Source organism: Hyla sarda, chromosome 5 (assembly GCF_029499605.1).
Source record: "Hyla sarda isolate aHylSar1 chromosome 5, aHylSar1.hap1, whole genome shotgun sequence".
Classification (NCBI taxonomy): domain Eukaryota; kingdom Metazoa; phylum Chordata; class Amphibia; order Anura; family Hylidae; genus Hyla; species Hyla sarda.
Genome location: NC_079193.1, coordinates 72673057 through 72692198, shown reverse-complemented (window position 1 = coordinate 72692198; position 19142 = coordinate 72673057). Strand labels below are relative to the sequence as shown.

The following is a 19142-nucleotide window of genomic DNA, read 5'->3' as shown; positions in this document are numbered from 1 at the left end:
GAATTTCCGTAGTGTGCATATGCCCTTATGAGTCCTTGCGTGAAATATCCATTTTCCATACATATCTATACACTTAAATATTCTTTAGTATAAATATTAGCACATTGGCACCACACACAGAGAGCTTCTGGGCCATATAGTACAGTAAGTGTATGAATGCACATGTAATTGTAATGTCTAAATAAGGGACACTAGGGAGGAAAGCATTCTGAGCAGACACTGACAGCCCAATGCTGTGTACAGAACAGTACAACTTAGCATTACTCCGCACACAGCAGCTGCTAAGAAGTTTTGCAGCCCGGGAGCACTCACTCGTCACTCCCCTCCAGCAGTTTCTGCCACACTCAAGATGGCGGCCTAGACAGGACGCCGGCGCGCAGTGACGTCATGCGGCCCTGGGCACGGCAGACCGGGCAGGGGAAAGGCAAAGTTTGGCAATGTGAGGAGTGCAGAAGAAGAAGTGAGAGTGACACCGGGGAGGGGGCGAGCACCGACAGTCACCGGCACCGCTTCATCTCCACCGGAGCCCCGGATTACAGTCCCTCTATATCCACAGACAGTGATCACTGCTGAGCCCGGTCACAGCGCGGAGTGATCCCCCTCTACGGAGGCAAGAGTCATGACGGAGCCGGACCTCAGCGCCCTGCCGTGGTCCATCAACAGGGATGACTATGAGCTCAAGGAGGTTATCGGTGAGTACCGGCCGCTGACTGGGGGCGGTGTGTACCGGAGGGCGGCCTGCTCATCCCCGTGCCATAGACATAGCATGGCACCCACCACTGGCATCAGACATAGCATGGCACCCACCACTGGCATCAGACATAGCATGGCACCCACCACTGGCATCAGACATAGCATGGCACCCACCACTGGCATCAGACATAGCATGGCACCCACCACTGGCATCAGACATAGCATGGCACCCACCACTGGCATCAGACATAGCATGGCACCCACCACTGGCATCAGACATAGCATGGCACCCACCACTGGCATCAGACATAGCATGGCACCCACCACTGGCATCAGACATAGCATGGCACTCACCACTGACATCAGACATAGCATGGCACTCACCACTGGCATCAGACATAGCATGGCACCCACCACTGACATCAGACATAGCAGGGCACCCACCACTGACATCAGACATAGCAGGGCACCCACCACTGACATCAGACATAGCATGACACCCACCACTGGCATCAGACATAGCATGACACTCACCACTGGCATCAGACATAGCATGGCACTCACCACTGGCATCAGACCTAGCATGGCACTCACCACTGGCATCAGACATAGCATGGCACTCACCACTGACATCAGACATAGCATGGCACTCACCACTGGCATCAGACATAGCATGGCACCCACCACTGACATCAGACATAGCAGGGCACCCACCACTGACATCAAACATAGCATGACACCAACCACTGGCATCAGACATAGCATGGCACCCACCACTGGCATCAGACATAGCATGGCACTCACCACTGGCATCAGACATAGCATGGCACTCACCACTGGCATCAGACATAGCATGACACTCACCACTGGCATCAGACATAGCATGGCACCCACCACTGGCATCAGACATAGCATGGCACCCACCACTGGCATCAGACATAGCATGGCACCCACCACTGGCATCAGACATAGCATGTCACCCAACACTGGCATCAGACATAGCATGGCACCCAGCACTGGCATCAGACATAGCATGGCACCCAGCACTGGCATCAGACATAGCGTGGCACCCAGCACTGGCATCAGACATAGCGTGGCACCCAGCACTGGCATCAGACATAGCGTGGCACCCACCACTGGCATCAGACATAGCGTGACACTCACCACTGGCATCAGACATAGCATGGCACCCACCAGTGGCATCAGACATAGCATGGCACCCACCACTGGCATCAGACATAGCATGGCACCCAGCACTGGCATCAGACATAGCATTGCACCCAGCACTGGCATCAGACATAGCGTGGCACCCAGCACTGGCATCAGAAATAGCATGGCACCCACCACTGGCATCAGACATAGCATGGCACCCAGCACTGGCATCAGACATAGCATGGCACCCAGCACTGCCATCAGACATAGCATGACATTCACCACTGGCATCAGACATAGCATGGCACCCAAAACTAGCATAGACATAGCATGGCACCCAAAACTGGCATAGACATAGAATGGCACCCAGCACTGGCACAGGATAGCATGGCACCCAGAACTGGCATAAACATAGCATGACACTCAGCAATTGCATAGACATAGCATGGCAATCAGCACTGGCATCAGACATGGCATGACACCCAGCAGTGGCATCACCCTGCTGCATCCTTCCCATGTCAGCCGCGTCACTCATTCATCATATGTCTGATACTTGTCTTTGTTTGTACCCCATAATTGTAAGCGCTGCGGAATCTGTAGGCGCTATATAAATAACATTATTATTATTATTATGTTGGTCAGGTCGGCAAATACTTGTCACAACCATGATTGGAGCCTCCTGAATACTGCGACCCCATAGAGGATGTTGTTACCCTGTGTGGTTATAGGCGGTATAGATTGTGACAGGTGGGATCCATGCCAACCTTGGCTGTGTGGGTACAGGGTAACCCCGCTTACTATAGGGGATTCATATAATTTTGTGTTATTGAAGTTGTTAGGCAGTGTAAGTATAAAGGGAGTCATCAGTCATGAGAGATCTGTCCATCTATCCCAGTAGTTTTCATCTTTTCCCACCTAGTCTAGAACCGCAGTTGGAAGACCAAGGATCAAACCCATCTGTCTCTCCAGCTCAGTGTTTCCCAACCAGGGTGCCTCCAGCTGTTGCAAAACTACAACTCCCAGCATGCCCGGACAGCCGAAGGCTGTCCGGGCATGCTGGGAGTTGTAGTTTTGCAACAGCTGGAGGTACCCTGGTTGGGAAACACTGCTCCAGCTGTTGCCAAACTACAACTCCCAGCATGCTCTGTTTTGCAACAGCCTGAGAACCTCAAATTTGAGTGCGTCCTTACGATTGGGGAAGATTCCTTTCTGACCTGATCTGTATAAATCTATAGCTGGACCATTATTCACACACAGCAGCTTTGTTACGGACATTCCTGCAGCTGTTGAATTGATCTGAGGACGCTCTGCAGAATTTCCTGTGCAGCCGCTTCTGCAGAGATGGTGGACTATCCTCTTCCAGTGAGGAGCCCCCTCTGTTCTGCTGGTCAGGTCGCCTTTTCCTTTGTCAGTCTGTCATCCTGACGCTGGCGTGTTCTACCTATATGTGCCAGCTGGCACTGACATACGATAAGAGTAGGTGGAGGTGGCACCGGTGAACATTCTTCTGTGCGATGTTCTGCAGTCTGACAGCTCACTAAAGAAAACCTCGCTTTCTAGGGGGTGATAGACAGGGGTCCATACATAGCTTTTTAAGCTAAAACTACAGCTTATATGTCTTCCAATTGAGGAGAAAAGAATTAGTCACTGCCAGACACCTCTTAAGAGTCCGTTCACATGTGGATATTTTGATGCGTATTTTGCTGCAGATTTTCTTCTGCTTATTTTCTGCTGGTAAGTCAGTGATAAAATAAGCTGCAGAAAATCTGCAGCAAAATCCGCCTGTGTAAACAGACCCTAAGAGTACGTCCACACGCGCGGATTTTCACAGTGTATTTAGCTGTGAATCCCCTGGTGAAGGCCCCCCTCTATGCCTGCTTTACATGTGCTTGCTGGTAGCGCCAATATGCCACTCTCCCTGCTCTGAGCTAGGCAGAGAGCTCCCGCGATGTGCGAGTATACTGCGAATCGCACATCACAGTGTGTCTGCTGGTAGCGGCGTATTGCCACTACGAGCAGGCATATGTAAAGCCAGCATAGAGCGGGCCTTCACCAGCGGATTTGCAGCGTAAAATGCGCTGTAAATCCGCGCGTGTGAACGTACCCTTAGGGTCAGTTCACACGTGCATATTTTTGCTGCGGGTTTTCTGCTGCAGATTTTGCTGCCCCGTTGACTTCAAAGAGCAGCAAAATCTGCTGAAGCAGATCTGCAGCAGAAGATAACGCACTTGTGAACTGACCCTAAGGGTGCATTCCCACATGGCGTATTTTGCTGCGTATTTGGTGCTGCGTATTTTCCTACCCATTGACTTCAGCAGGGAAAATAAAATACGTAGCAGCAAATACGCCATGTGGGAACGTACCCTAAAAGGGTTATCCAGGAACAGTAAAACAGAGCTAATTTCTTCCAAAAGAGCGCCACACCTGCCCTCAGGTTGTGTGTGGTATTACAACTTTGCTCTATTCACTTCAATGAAACTGAGCTGCAATATCACAAAAAAGACTGGGACAGGGGCGATGCATTTTTTTTTTAATGAAGAAATCAGCTCAGTTTTTTTTTATATTCCTGGGTAACTTCCAATAATGCCCAATCCTTTCTTTCTTTAAAGGACAACGGCAGCCATAACAACTTATCTACAGGTTTGACCGCTGGGACCCCCAGCGATCTCCCAAACGGGCCCCGGCATTGCCGCTCTGTGAGAGCACTAATGTGCGTAGGCCCATCCCCATACAGTTCTATGGGAGAGGTGGGGAGGCACGAACGCCACCTCTCCCATAGAATTACATGGAGGAGGCATGTTGGCCTCCTGCACAGGAGAGCTATGGCAGAGCTTGGGCCCCATGCAGGAGATTGTGGGGGGTCCAGCGGTCAGACCCCCTGTGATCAAACACTTAGGGGATAAGTTGTTATGGCTGCTTATTTCCTTTAAAATCAACCCTCAGGGCAGAGATGACAACCCCCCCCCCATACATATCAAGTAATTGACCCGTCCCACTGGGATTGGTGCATTTGGCCGACTATAGGAGATAAGGCTTCTGCCTGGGGGCATGGTAAAAAAAAAATGGGTTTAAGTTTATATGGGTGTGTGCAAATAAGAAATACAATAATAAACCCCACACAACTAATTAATTTACCCCAAATACGGTTTTTCCTCTAAGATAGATACACAAACACTATGGGGGAGATTTATCACAACCTGTGCAGAGGAAACGTTGCTGAGTTGCCCATAGCAACCAATCAGATCGCTTCTTTCATTTTTCAGAGGCCTTTTTCAAAAATGAAAGAAGCGATCTGATTGGTTGCTATGGGCAACTGCACCACTCTTCCTCTGCACAGGTTTTGATAAATCTCCCCTACAGAGACTATCTTCTTTTTCTGTCTTGTCAAAAAAAAAAAAAGGATCCTGATGAATCAATGACGGTATTTTTTTTTTGTGATTGCCCTCAGCGCATCTGCAGCGTGAAATACGCTGTGGATACGTCATATGTGACCTTGTAGTAATTTACCATTGCTCCCAGAGTGCCCCATTGTTCTGGTATAAGAACCCCAGTCTCCTTGCTGTGCTGTCCTGATTGGCGATGCCATCCATAATGTGGTTTTGCATAGAAAAGTGCCCTGACCGTCATCCACTGATCCTCTATATGCCTATGGGGGATGATTAAAATTGGCCAACCCAATGCCACCAGGGTCCTGCATACAGGGGATCTGTCATCACTGTTATTCCCATCACTCTCCTTCTATGACTGAGCAGAACAGCGAAAGAAACAGTGGTGTGATCCCAGTCTCTCCTAAATAATTTACCTGGTAGATGCCTTCATAGGAGATTAGATGTACTGAATGTAGGGGATTTTATACACTTTATACATGTTTTCCTTCCTGCTGTATTTGTAAGAGTCCTCCAGACGTATTGGAGTATATTCACATGTCTGACTTCAAAGTGTAAGTACAGTGATCCCTCAACTTACAATGGCCTCAACATACAATAGTGTCAACACACAATGGTCTTTTCTGGACCATTGTAACTTGAAACCAGACTCAACATACAATGCTACAGACAGTCCAGATCTGTGAAACGTGTCAATGGCCGGAAGAACTGACCGAACAGAATGGGCATTTATACCTGTACTATTGATGTGCATGCACTGGTTGTCTGGTAGCGCCCCCTACAGTACAGGGAGGTATTACATGTTCTCTACTCTTTACCTGTGCCACGTTTAGCTGCTCATTTGGACACCAAGTCAGGGCGGCTCCATTTTACGTGTGCCGTACAGGACCCTGAAGAAGCTCCTGTCCTCTATATAGACCAGTTTTTCCCAACCAGGGTGCCTCCAGCTGTTGCAAAACTACAACTCCCAGCATGCCTGGACAGCCTTTGGCTGTCCAGGCATGCTGGGAGTTGTAGTTTTGCAACAACTGGAGGCACCATGGATGGGAAACACTGACATAGACAGTGATTTACAGCTCCCAGCAGATCTTTCTTACTTTTATATGTAAGGATTTGCTTTATCTGTATTAGTTATCTACTTATTTCTATTTAATCCTCACTTTTTCTTATCTTTGGAGGACATTTCGGTGGTTTCAGAACCAATTACCAGGTTTCCATAGAGTTATGGTCTCAACATACAATGGTTTCAACTAGAGATGAGCGAACTTACAGTAAATTCGATTCGTCACGAACTTCTCGGCTCGGCAGTTAATGACTTTTCCTGCATAAATTAGTTCATCTTTCCGGTGCTCCCGTGGGCTGGAAAAGGTGGATACAGTCCTAGGAGACTCTTTCCTAGGACTGTACCCACCTTTTCCAGCCCACCGGAGCACCTGAAAGCTGAACTAATTTATGCAGGAAAAGTCAGAGACCGCCGAGCCGGGAAGTTCGTGACGAATCGAATTTACTGTAAGTTCGCTCATCTCTAGTTTCAACATACAATGGTCGTCCTGGAACCGATTAATATTGTAACTTGAGGGACCACTGTAAAGCCTTGGTTCACTGCTGCAGCAGAATATTCCTGCAGAAATTCCACCGTGTGAACAAAGTCAACTTTCCATGAAAAACCCATGGCACACAAGATTCCAAACAACATTTCCAAGTGGACATTCTGCCTGGAATTCTGTTAGAATCAAAGCCCTATTGATGTCAATGAAAGGTCCTGACCAGGAGTATTTTCTTGTTCAAAAATGGACATGACAATTCTTGAAGCAGACAACACTCCTGCTCAGGAGCTTCCATTTACATCAGTGGTCCCCAAACTGTGGCCCTCCAGATGTTGCAAAACTACAATTCCCAGCATGCCTGGACAGCCGTTGGCTGTCCAGGCATGCTGGGAGTTGTAGTTTTGCAACATCTGGAGGGCCACAGTTTGGGGACCACTGATTTACATCAATGGGGCTTAGGCTGGGTTCACACTACGTTTTCTCCCATACGGGAGCGCATACGGCAGGGGAGAGCTAAAACCTCGCGCTCCCGTATGCGCTCCCGTATGTCATTCATTTCAATGAGCCGGCCGGAGTGAAACGTTCGGTCGGCTCATTTTTGCGCCGTATGCGCTTTTACAACCGGACCTAAAACTGTGGTCAACCACGGTTTGAGGTCCGGTCGTAAAAGCGCATACGGCGCAAAAATGAGCCGACCGGACCGAACGTTTCCCTCCGGCTGGCTCATTGAAATGAATGACATACGGGAGCGCATACGAAGGCATACGGGAGCGCGAGGTTTTAGCTCCCCCCTGCCGTATGCGCTCGCGTATGGGAGAAAACGTAGTGTGAACCCAGCCTTAGTCCAGGCAGAATCTGCTTATAATTCCAAGCAAAATTTCAGTAAGGAAATCTTGCTGTGTGATCACCATTAAAGGAATTGGTCATTAGTTTCACCTGCACTAACCTTTCAGTACAGACAGGAGGTGCAGGTGACACTGATGACGACCATACTTACCTGATCCCATTCTGTGCTCCGGTTCTCCCGCAATCTTCTGCTGTATCATCTGTTCTGGGGCCGACTTGGTGCATGGGCGGAGCTTCGTGACATCACCGCTGCTGCTCTCTGCTGGATGACCGCCATGCCACCTCCCATAGGCTTGCATTAAGGAGGTGGGCCGCGACGTCACGAGGGGGCGGAACCTGACGTCACGATGCTCCGGCTCCTGTATCGCCCGTCATTAGGCACAGAGAGAGTTTGCTCTGTGCAGTGATGACAGCGGGGTGCCGCTGCCAAGATTGCGGGGGTCCCACTGCTGGGACATTGGATAGGGGATAAGATGTCTGGAGGCAGGGTACCCCTTTAAAGGGTTTGGCCAATATAACACTGCAGTGAGTACACTGTTAGGGTGCGTTCCCACAGGGCGTATACGCAGCGTATTTGACGCTGCGCAAATTTTACGACAGCAGCGGGAAATACGTTGCGTATCCCTTGCTCACTATACACACAGGGCTTTCCGCTGGCAGCCCTATGTGTGCAGTGAGTTTTGGAGGCGGGGCCATGTGCCGGCGTGACTGTGATGCGAGGCCCCGCCTCCAAAACTCACTGCACACATAGGGCTGCCAGCGGAAAGCCCTGTGTGTATAGTGAGCAAGGGATACGCAACGTATTTCCCGCTGCTGCCGTAAAATTTGCGCAGCGTCAAATACGCTGCGTATACACCCTAAGGCTTTTATGCTGCCCTGTTCTCTCTAATCATGGAGCTCTGTGCCTGTATGCAGCCAGAAGGCCCATTCATCCATACATGGCTACCTATGGAGGAGCTTGTGCCGATATATGTAATTCTTCCACCTCTGCTCCTTGCTTAAAGGGGTACTCCACTGAAAAAATGTCATCTTTTAAATCAACTGGTGCCAGAAAGTTAAACAGATTTGTAAATTATTTCTAGTTAAAAATCTTAATCCTTCCAGTACTTATCCGCTGTTGTATGTTCTTTTCTTTTTGAATTTCCTTTCTGTCTGACCACAGTGCTCTCTGTCCGTGTCAGGAACTGTCCAGAGCAGGAGAGGTTTGCTATAGGGATTTGCTCCTGCTCTGGACAGTTCCTAAAATGAAGAGGTGTCAGCAGAGAGCACTGTGGTCAGACGGCCGTCACGACCCCACCCCATAGACTACCATTGAGAAGGCGTGGCCGTGACGTCACGAGCCTACGGCCCTGTACCCGATGCTCTAAACAACGTCGGGTGCAGCAGGGAGATCGTGGGGGTCCCCAGTGGCAGGAATCGGACCCCCGCAATCAGACATCTTATCCCCTTTGGATAGGGGATAAGATGTCTAGGGGCGGAGTACCCCTTTAAGTCACAGCATCATCTGTTGTCATGACTTCCGATCTATTTCCACCGGCAGCTATTCCCTCATATGAATACCATGCCAATGAAATGTCAGCAATGAATGTAACTTTTCGATCTCTGGTGTTGTATTGTTGTGTAGGGAGACATGTCTTCCTTGTCTCCCTCCTCCTCATCAGTCTGATCTGCGTCCTCTCCGACACTGACATCATTTATAATGAGGTGGAAGTGTTTGTACCTCGCCCTTCCCACCCATGTGTCACTGTTACACCTTTATTATTGCATTGTTGTACATTACATTGCAACATTTCCCCCCGAAGAGGTGCATTTTTATAGTGATAAAGGCCCAGGTATATCCAACTGTGTGAAAGGAAATGGGGAGAGATTTTCCCATAGCGACCAATCACAGCTCAGCTTTCACTTTACCACAGCTCGTTAGCTGAGCTGTGATTGGTTGCTGTGTAAAAATCTCTCTATTTTTCTCTCACACAGTTTGATAAATCTGGGCCAAAATGTTGCAGTAGGTCAGATAGGAAGACTTTAAAGGGGTACTCCGGAGGAAAACTCTTTTTTTTTTTTTTTAAATTGGTGCCAGAAAGTTAAACAGATTTGTAAATTACAAGGAGAAGGAGAAAAATGGCAGCGTGGAATGTGCAGAAAGTCCCATTTATTGAATAAAATCAGAAACACAGGTCAGGGAAAAGACATGATGACGCGTTTCAGGCGTGGACCGCCCTGAAACGCGTCATCATGTCTTTTCCCTGACCTGTGTTTCTTATTTTATTCAATAAATGGGACTTTCTGCACATTCCACGCTGCCATTTTTCTCCTTCTCCTTTATGATTTGGTGTTGCCGTGCACCTGCCGTGTCGTGGACGGGACACATAGCTGGTGAGCTGATCTACCTATCTCTCTACTTTTCAGATTTGTAGATTACTTCTATTAAAAAAAAAATCTTTACCCTTCCAGTACTTTTTACCAGCTGTATGCTACAGATGAAATTCTTTTCATTTTGCATGTCTTTTTTGTCTTGTCCACAGTGCTCTCTGCTGACACCTGAAGCCTGTATCAGGAACTGTCCAGAGCAGGAGAAAATCCCCATAGCAAACCTATGCTGTTCTGGACAGTTGCTGACACGGACAGAGGCGTCAGCAGAGAGCACTGTGGACAAGACAAAAAGAAATTCAAAAAGTAAAGAATTTTCTCTGTAGTATACAGCTGCTAAAAAATACTAAAAGGATTAAGATTTTTTAATAGAAGTCATTTACAAATCTGTTTAACTTTCTGGCACCAGTTCATAAAAAAAAAAAAAAAAAAGTTTTCCACCGGAGTACCCCTTTAATAGCTCCCTGAGATTTCCTCATAGGCTGCCCCCTGTTGATAGTTTTCATATCCTACCGTCTTATTTTCTCTATGGCATAAAGGAATCCAGCGGCTTCGCTATTGTCACAGCTGTCAGTCTAGGAAAATGCTTCCTTAGATCGCTTTCTGATGGCTGCGGCCGGGGCGCCGACAAACTCATTACCGCTGAATCAAAGACGTCCTGGTACAATGTATTATTTACAAGGAGGATCGTGGTATTTAGTGAGAAGATGGCAAGATGTGCAATGTGTACAGTGATGGCACAGGGGTCTCAAACTCTACTACAGTGTTTCCCAACCAGGGTGCCTCCAGATGTTGCAAAACTACAACTCCCAGCATGCCTGGACAGCCAAAGGCTGTCCAGGCATGCTGGGAGTTGTAGTTTGCAACACCTGGAGGCACCCTGGTTGGGAAACACTGGTCTACTAGATTTGTTAAATCTCCAGCAATTGTAAAGATAAGAGGATGCAACATTACACCCCAGTCTGCAGACCTGAGTAGTTTCATTAAAGGGGTCCTCCAGTGGAAAACAATTTTTTAAAATCAACTAATGCCAGAAAGTTAAACGGATTTGTAAATTACTTCTATTTAAAAATGTTAATCCTTCCAGTATTTATCAGCTGCTGTATGCTCCACAGGAAGTACATTTCTTTTTGAATTTATTTTGAGTCTGACCACAGTGCTCTCTGCTGACACCTCTGTCCATGTCAGGAACTGTCCAGAGCTGTAAAGGTTTGCTATGGGGATTTGCTACTACTCTGGAGAGTTCTTGACATGGACAGAGGTGTCAGCAGAGAGCACTATGGTCAGACAGTAAAGGACTATACAACTTCCTCTGGAGCATACAGCAGCTGATAAGTTCTACAGTGCTCTCTGCTGACACCTCTGTCTGTCTCAGGAACTGTCCAGCGTAAGAGAAAATCCCCATAGCAAACCTATCCTGCTCTGGACAGTTCCTGAGACAGACAGAGGTGTCAGCAGAGAGCACTGTATAACTTATCAGCTGCTGTATGCTCCAGAGGAAGTTGTATAGTTATTTTCTGTCTGACCACAGTGCTCTCTGCTGACACCTCTGTCCATGTCAGGAACTCTCCAGAGTAGGAGAAAATCCCTATAGCAAACTTTTCCTGCTCTAGACAGCAGAGAGCACTGTGGTCAGACTGAAAAGAAATTCAAAAAGAAAAGTACTTCCTGTGGAGCATACAGCAGCTGATAAGTACTGGAAGGATTCAGATTTTTAAATAGAAGTAATTTACAAATCTGTTTAACTTTCTGGCACCAGTTGATAAAAAAAAAATTGTTTTCCACTAGAGTACCCCTTTAAAGCTTTGCTATTCCATGTAGAGTAAGACTAGATTATGTAATATCCTGAACTATTAGGGTAGGTTCACACATAACATATAAGCTTCAGGTTTGTTGCAGATTTCCCCAATTAACTTCGATAAGGAATCCGCAGCAGATCTGCAGATTATCTTCTACGTGACAATATATCCTTTGTGAGTATTTTTTAATTTAATAATAATTTTTTTTATAATTCTATATTTTTCAATTTTAATCATAGGACAAAGCCATCCTATTGGGAGTAGAGATGAGTGAACTTACAGTAAATTTGATTCGTCACAAACTTCTCGGCTCGGCGGTTGCTGACTTTATCCTGCATAAATGAGTTCAGCTTTCAGGTGTTCCGGTGGGCTGGAAAAGGTGGATACAGTCCTAGGAGAGTCTCAGCCCACCGGAGCACCTGAAAGCTGAACTCATTTATGTAGGCTAAAGTCAGCAACCGCCGAGCCGAGAAGTTCGTGACGAATCGAATTTACTGTAAGTTCGCTCATCTGTAATTGGGAGTATTCCTATGTGGCAGGTTGTGGTTTTTCCAATCCACTATTCATATATATGGGAAGGATCTCAGACACTGAGCTTCCTGCAGTGCGGATCTGCTGGTGCGCCCAAGATTGGTTATAGGTTGTGTTATAATGTAATCCACAATCTATGATTGTTCCCTTATTGTCTTATATATTCTCTGTTCCTCCAATCTCTCTTCATACTTACATCGGGGGCCCTATTCGGAGCCTGTGACTTCAGATATTAGACAGGAGGAATAGTGCATCATGATGGAAACCATGACAGAGCTCGATGGACTCCATTATCAAGTCAGTGGGGGTGTTTGGGCGCAGTTGGTGTATGTCATGGCACCCCGCTGATCAGCTGTTTCACATAACTGCTAAGCCCGAATGTACACAATGGATGAAGCCAGAAGCAGAATGCTCCATACATTGTGCAGTAGCCGTGCCCGGTTACTACAGATCAGCTCCCACTGAGGTTTACGGCTCAGTTCACTGTGTTCATCCAGGTGGGTTTAGCTGATTGGTGGAGATGCTTGGTGTCGGACCCCCTCCAATCAGATAGTATTTGCTTATCCTGAGCATAAGCCATATCATGTACTAAGTCCCGGAAAACCCCTTTAATTGACATGGTCCCAAAAGACATCCTTAAAGGGGTACTCCACTGGAAAACATTTTTTTTTAATATAACTGGTGTCAGAAAATTAAACAGATTTGTAAATTAAAAAATAAATGTTTGTGCAGCTCACAACCGGGTATTCAAGGTCAATGTGGTTAAAAGATAGATCCCCACCGATCCAAAATGGATATGAGACTAAAACAAAGATTAACCACACCTCTAGAATACCACCCTTCTGGGTACACAATGAGTGATTGTTGGAGACAGATAGTTTTGAAAAAAATGCAGAAATTTATTAAAACAACTAGAATAAAACAATTAGAATAACATGGATATGAAAACCTATTGGTATAAAAATTCAGAGCACTATATCAATAATAGCTTATACTGTCATTGGGCCCTAATGACAGAACTAAAGTAATATTTATAAAGCAACTACCGATTTTAAAGATATCTGCAGATTTTATATAGATGGTTTAATCTCACCGTAGCCGCTGGTCCTGCGACGGGCCGATGGATGTAAGTCCTGCAGTAGCTGCGTTGTTCCCGGTGTGCATGCCTATAAGAGTGAAGGGCTCCGGCAGGAGGCTCTTCTGTGAGCGGTCTGTGGTGTCAGCAAACAACCGTGCAGGTATCGGACCCTCGCTGTATTATTTGCGGCAGCAGGTTTGTAGTGCGCTCGGTGAGAAGGACTGGTTAATAGGTGCAGCAGGTACGAAAAGATGGTTGTGTTCCGTGCCGGCTTCAATCAAGGTAGTGTATGTAGATGATGCTCTGTTCAGACTAGATATTGGCCTAGACGCGTTTCAGGGTGCTAAAAACCACCCCTTCCTCAGTAGGCAAGTGGAGGCACCCTGGTTGGAAAACACTGTTTAGGAGAGTCTTGGGGAAACCACTTATCACAACTCGTAGATATAAAGAACATATGTATTTTCTTGATGTACTTCTAAGGGTATGTTCAGACGGTAGTAACATATGCAGACTGTCTGCCCAGAAAACACGGGTGGACATTCCGAAACATTTGAAAGTTCTGGCGGGCGCTAGGACCGCTCGAAACATTTGCCGTCTCATAGACGGCAATGCATTTCCAAGCGAAATCCACACAAAAATTAGACAAGTCTATTCTTTCTGCGGACGCCGGAATCGGTATTTCTGTGGCAGAAACATCTGTGGAAATTCCACCGTGTGAACAGTGCAGCAGAATCCCATTCCCACAGCAAAATGTCCGTGCGGAATTCTGCCGTGTAAACATACTTTCAGTGTGCAGTGATATAGTAGGTGGATTGCCAGCTGTGTGGATTATTCCTATAATTCAGCCTGCACCACCTCTTTATATTTTTGATGTCATGACCCTGGAGATAAGAACTGTTTGCCTGAATCCATGTTATAGCAGCCCAGTATATTCACAGGTATAGATTTACACCTGAAAATAAAAACATGCACAGTCTTGCATATGCTATGGGAGAGAATTGGCCATTTATTTGGTATTCAGTGAATTTATGGAAAACATTTTTAGCAAAACTGATCTCAAAATAGAAGAAAGGAAAATCGGAGCGCGCACACACCTGAAAATCCTGCTGCAGCAATTTATTCAGCGTTCATGAATGGAACATAGATATTACTTTACCCTGTGTTACGAGCAGAGCTGGGACGGCTGGAAGGTACACTCGGGAAACAGCCGCTGTTTCACGCCGTAAGGCATTCCATCAGGCCCCTAGTGACCTGATCAGGTCACGGGGGCCTGATGGAACGCCTTATGGTGTGAAACAGCGGCTGTCATCCAGGTGTACGCTCCAGCCGTCCACCCTATAGCAGTAACAACCCTTTACAGGGACCTCAGAAGGATAGACAGGACAGCAAGGAGCTTTCCCAGGGACATACTAAATGGTTACATGTGACAGATGCCACATGTTTGTGCCCATCAGCCATAGGCTAATATGAGATCCATTTAAAAAAAATACTTTTTCTTTCAGGGAATGTATCATCTAGATCAGTGGTCTTCAACCTGCAGACCTCCAGATGTTGCAAAACTACAACTCTCAGCATGCCCGGACAGCCGATGGCTGTCCGGGCATGCTGGGAGTTGTAGTTTTGCAGCATCTGGAGGTAAATCAGGGTCAATATGGTTGGAAAATTCCCTCCTGAGACCGAGTACTATCTCTCCTCTACATCATTGTACCAGCCTGTAATCTCAGGTCATGTATGGTTTAACTTCAAAGACGGATGACTCAGGCTAATACTCTGTAAATGGAATCCGGGATGATCTCTATCTAGGATGCCATGTGCAGACTGGAAAACACCCCGCACTCCAAATGCGAAAAGGAAAACCCTCCTCTCTTGTTTTCATTATTGTAGTGCCATTGTCCTTGTGTTGCGCACACAATGCTCCTGTTTTGTTGTAGTTACAGAGTATGGATTGTATGCAGAGCGAGCCCCTCTTTCACTGTGTGTAACTTCTTCCGCACTCCCCCTTTGTGTGCATTCCACTAAACAACCTGCTTAAAAGCAAACTAAATCTAGAAAACAATTTAAAGGTACAAAAGAAAGAATATTGCCCCATGAGTTTGTGCTTTTTCCTATAACAGTCCTACGGAAATCCAGCAGAGAATATAGGGGTTAATCCCCCACTTATCTGTTCCATTTTCAGCTGTAACCAAGGGGCATGGTTAAAGGGGTATTTCAGGAAAAAAACTTTTTTTTCATATATCAACTGGCTCCAGAATGTTAAACAGATTTGTATATTACTAGATTTGTCTATTAAAAAAATCTTAATCCTTCCAATAATTATCAACTGCTGAAGTTGAGTTGTTGTTTTCTGTTTGGAAACAGTGCTCTCTCCTGACATCTCTGCTTGTCTCGGGAACTGCACAGAGTAGAAGAGGTTTGCTATGGGGATTTGCTTCTAAACTGTGCGGTTCCCGAGACAGGTGTCATCAGAGAGCACTTAGACAGAAAAGAACAACTCAACTTCAGCAGCTCATAAGTACTGAAAGGATTAAGATTTTTTAATAGAAGTAATTTACAAATCTGTTTAACTTTCTGGAGCCAGTTGATATATAAAGAACGTTTTTTCCTGGATAACCCCTTTAATAATATTTTCACCATAAAGAGTGATGGGGGGGGAGGCTCCTGGTGCGGCGCAGCGGTCGCGGTGCGTCGGGGTGGGGGGGGGGGGGGGGTGGGGGGGGGCGGTGTTGGTGATAGGTCTCAGGACCCCCAGACAGGTAGGGGGAGAGAAGCGGGTGGCGGCAGCGGCGGTCTATGGCACTGCAAAAGCCACTGCAGTGCATTGATTTAAAGCGCCCGCTTTAAATCAATGATCTGCAACGGTGTCGCAGGGGGATAAACAGCCGATAACTTATACCGGAATATCAGTATAAGTTATCGGCTATCGGCCCTAACCTTCACCGATTATCGGTATCGGCCCTATAAAAAACGATATTGGTCGATCCCTAATATATATATTACAGTTTTAGGTGTAATATGTGCCAACATTGAATCAAAGGAAGGAAATTAGGAGGAAAAGTGCTGGAATAACAATAATTTTTTTGTGCTTTTTGTATTTTTAGGCATACTTGAAAAAGGGAATTATTATGATTTTTTTAAATAATATGTAAGTCTGAGTTCACACAGCATCAAAAATGTATGCTTATTTTATTTACGTCCACATTTTCAGCTGTAGTTTAGGCTGTAATCTATTTTTTTTATTTTTCTGTTAGACATACATACCCCTCAATTAAAAACATTTACCCCCTGACTGTATAATCACATGATGGTCACTCCCATTATTAAAATTAAGTTCACGCCCATCTGGCTGATTTCCTGAATTGTCAGACTATAAACTCTCATATATGGGGAAAGGAATGGAGTATAAAGAAACCATAAAAAGGTGTGTGATCGGGGCACCCTAAGTAATAGAATGCTTTCTCCTTTCTTTTCCATTGCACAGTGCTTGTTTGTTTGATGTTAGCGGGTGCACTGCTCGCCCAGCCATTCAGCAGCTGAGGCAGGACACCAACTCTGTCAGTCCTAGATAGTTGTAATAAGGGAGTCTGTCCCTGCCTTATGGCGCCTGAGGCTTTAAAATAATGAAACTAATAACATGTTCCCTTTAAATGGGGGGAAAAAAAAGATAATTATAAATAATGATTGTAGTTTCTTTTAGAAACCTCTGTATATCATGCCCATATTCTGAGTGTAATAATACATGATTTATTTTCCAGTGATTTGTGTGAAAATGTGTTATAGAAATCATGTTGTCATAAAAAGATAAATGATATATAATGGATAGTATATGAATTTAATATAGAGATGACAAATGTAAAGTTTAAAGGGGTACTCCGCTGCTCAGCATTTGGAACAAAACTGTTCCGAATGCTGAAGCTGGTGCCGGGAGCTTGTTACGTCATAGCCCCTCCGCCCCACCCCCTGAATGTAAGTCTATGGGAGGGGGCATGGCGGCTGAGCAGCGGAGTGCCCCTTTAAGAAGTGCAGCATACATAGTGGATTAAAAAAAAATATTTAAATGAGAAACTAAAAATTAATTTTGTGTAATTTTTTTCAATGATAATACACCTTAAAGAGACCTAAAAGCTGGTACACCCATTCACTGAAATTGGAAAGGTGTCTAGGCATGCTTTGTGTCCCTCGATGAAGTCCTTCCACAGGGAGGGGGAGGCTGAGCTCTAAGCTTCAGCTACTGTGAAGATCCTGTCTTATCTATCCTACTGGTGTCATGGCCATGCTGTTCAGATCACTTAGTCTCAGCTTACTTTTAAACTTGCAGTTCTTAGGTTTATTTTAAAATATATACAGCAAAATGGGAATTCCATTTATTGTTTAATGGGCTGCTAAAAATTTCTGGTTGCTGAACTTGGTGAGGTTTTTGCCCATGTGCACAAGCCCTAAAGAGATAGAAGAGCAGAACCTCCTCTTCTGTGTGCGTATGGAAGACATCATAGCTGTAGTCTCCACCCACTAGACAACTAATAATTAGAGATGGAGCCGCCGAGAGGAAAACTGGTGAAAAATGCCATATACAGTATAATGTCCAAAATAGAGCATCTTCTCCTACACACATGACAGCTAGTCCGAAAAAAGTTACCTGAAACAACAGATGCACTTTAATAATTATAGCCGGGTACTTCTATTTAGCACTAGAATAAATTACTGTATGTTGCTTTGTAGCTGCCTCATGTCAAAGAGTCAGACACCGTGATAGAATGGATCCCATTGTTAGTAGAAACATGCTGTCTGATCTGCAGGAATCATGTAAAGCTGAGCAGTTTGATATATAGTTTTATATATAAAGATTCACAGGGGTTGTCCAGTGAAAAATATTTTATTTGTGTTTAAAAAAGCTGCCACTATGTGTCTCCCTACTTGTCCAGAGCACATTTCCTGCCCATCTCATGCACAGACTTTGGACTCCTGCTGGCCTGGCAGAAGTTCAAACACAGGAAATGCAGCCTGGAGTGCTGGGGGAGGGGGGGTGCAGCCTTATCCAATCATAGCTCATCTCACACTTAACTGCCATATACAGTTGGTTGCAGAGTAAGGGAGAAAGTTCTCCCCTGTATGGCTTCAGATGATGTCACGCCTGCTGGGGAACATTCCTTCCCAGTCTGTGAACCTGAGGCTGAGCAGAAAATACGGAGTAATATCAAGGTAGAAAACCAACAAATAATAAAAATGAAGGCAGGGAGTGGTTTATCAGGATGGGGGCAGTGAACTGGAAGGATTCTAACATTTATCAAGTTGATGAGAGGTACTATTTAACTGAGCTGCGCTGTAACGTCATGCCTATAGCTCTGGCCGACTCCGTGAAACAGACTGTCAGCAGAGACCAGCCGTAGACCGTTACCGGAGGCTACGAGGTAGCAGAGGAAGGGGAGTTAAATCTTTTGTTGTTTTATTAGGCAGATTGAGGACAATAGTGAAATAATAAATATCACTGCATATCCCCTTCCACGTGTAATAAAAACCCTCCTTTTTCTGGTCTTAGGAGTCCAGTAGGCGGTTCTAATCAGTGACTGACTGTGTGTGCTCATATAGAGTAGGCTGGTAATCACTGAGTAGGAACCTTTATACACAAAACTATATATCAATCTGCTCAGCTCCTCCTCCTCTATAACATGATATCTGTAAATCAGAGTGTATTTTATAGGACGGGTCAATTTACTTTCACATCATTAGCGCAGTGCGAAACCTGCTG

At 45.7% G+C, this 19142-nt stretch overlaps 1 protein-coding gene across 2 annotated transcripts in view; it reads left to right on the top strand.

Annotated features, from left to right (window-relative positions):
* Positions 1-384: 384 nt before the first annotated feature.
* Positions 385-19142, top strand: part of OXSR1 (oxidative stress responsive kinase 1) — a 124212-nt gene continuing 105454 nt past the window's right edge. Inside the window, exon 1 of one of the 2 annotated variants that reach the window (XM_056519662.1) lies at positions 385-692. In XM_056519662.1, the coding sequence (XP_056375637.1) occupies positions 620-692 (73 nt within the window). In that variant the 5' untranslated portion in view covers positions 385-619. Of the gene's footprint in view, positions 693-11910; positions 11965-19142 lie in introns of those variants that run through there. The other variant, XM_056519663.1, reaches the window with a different exon arrangement.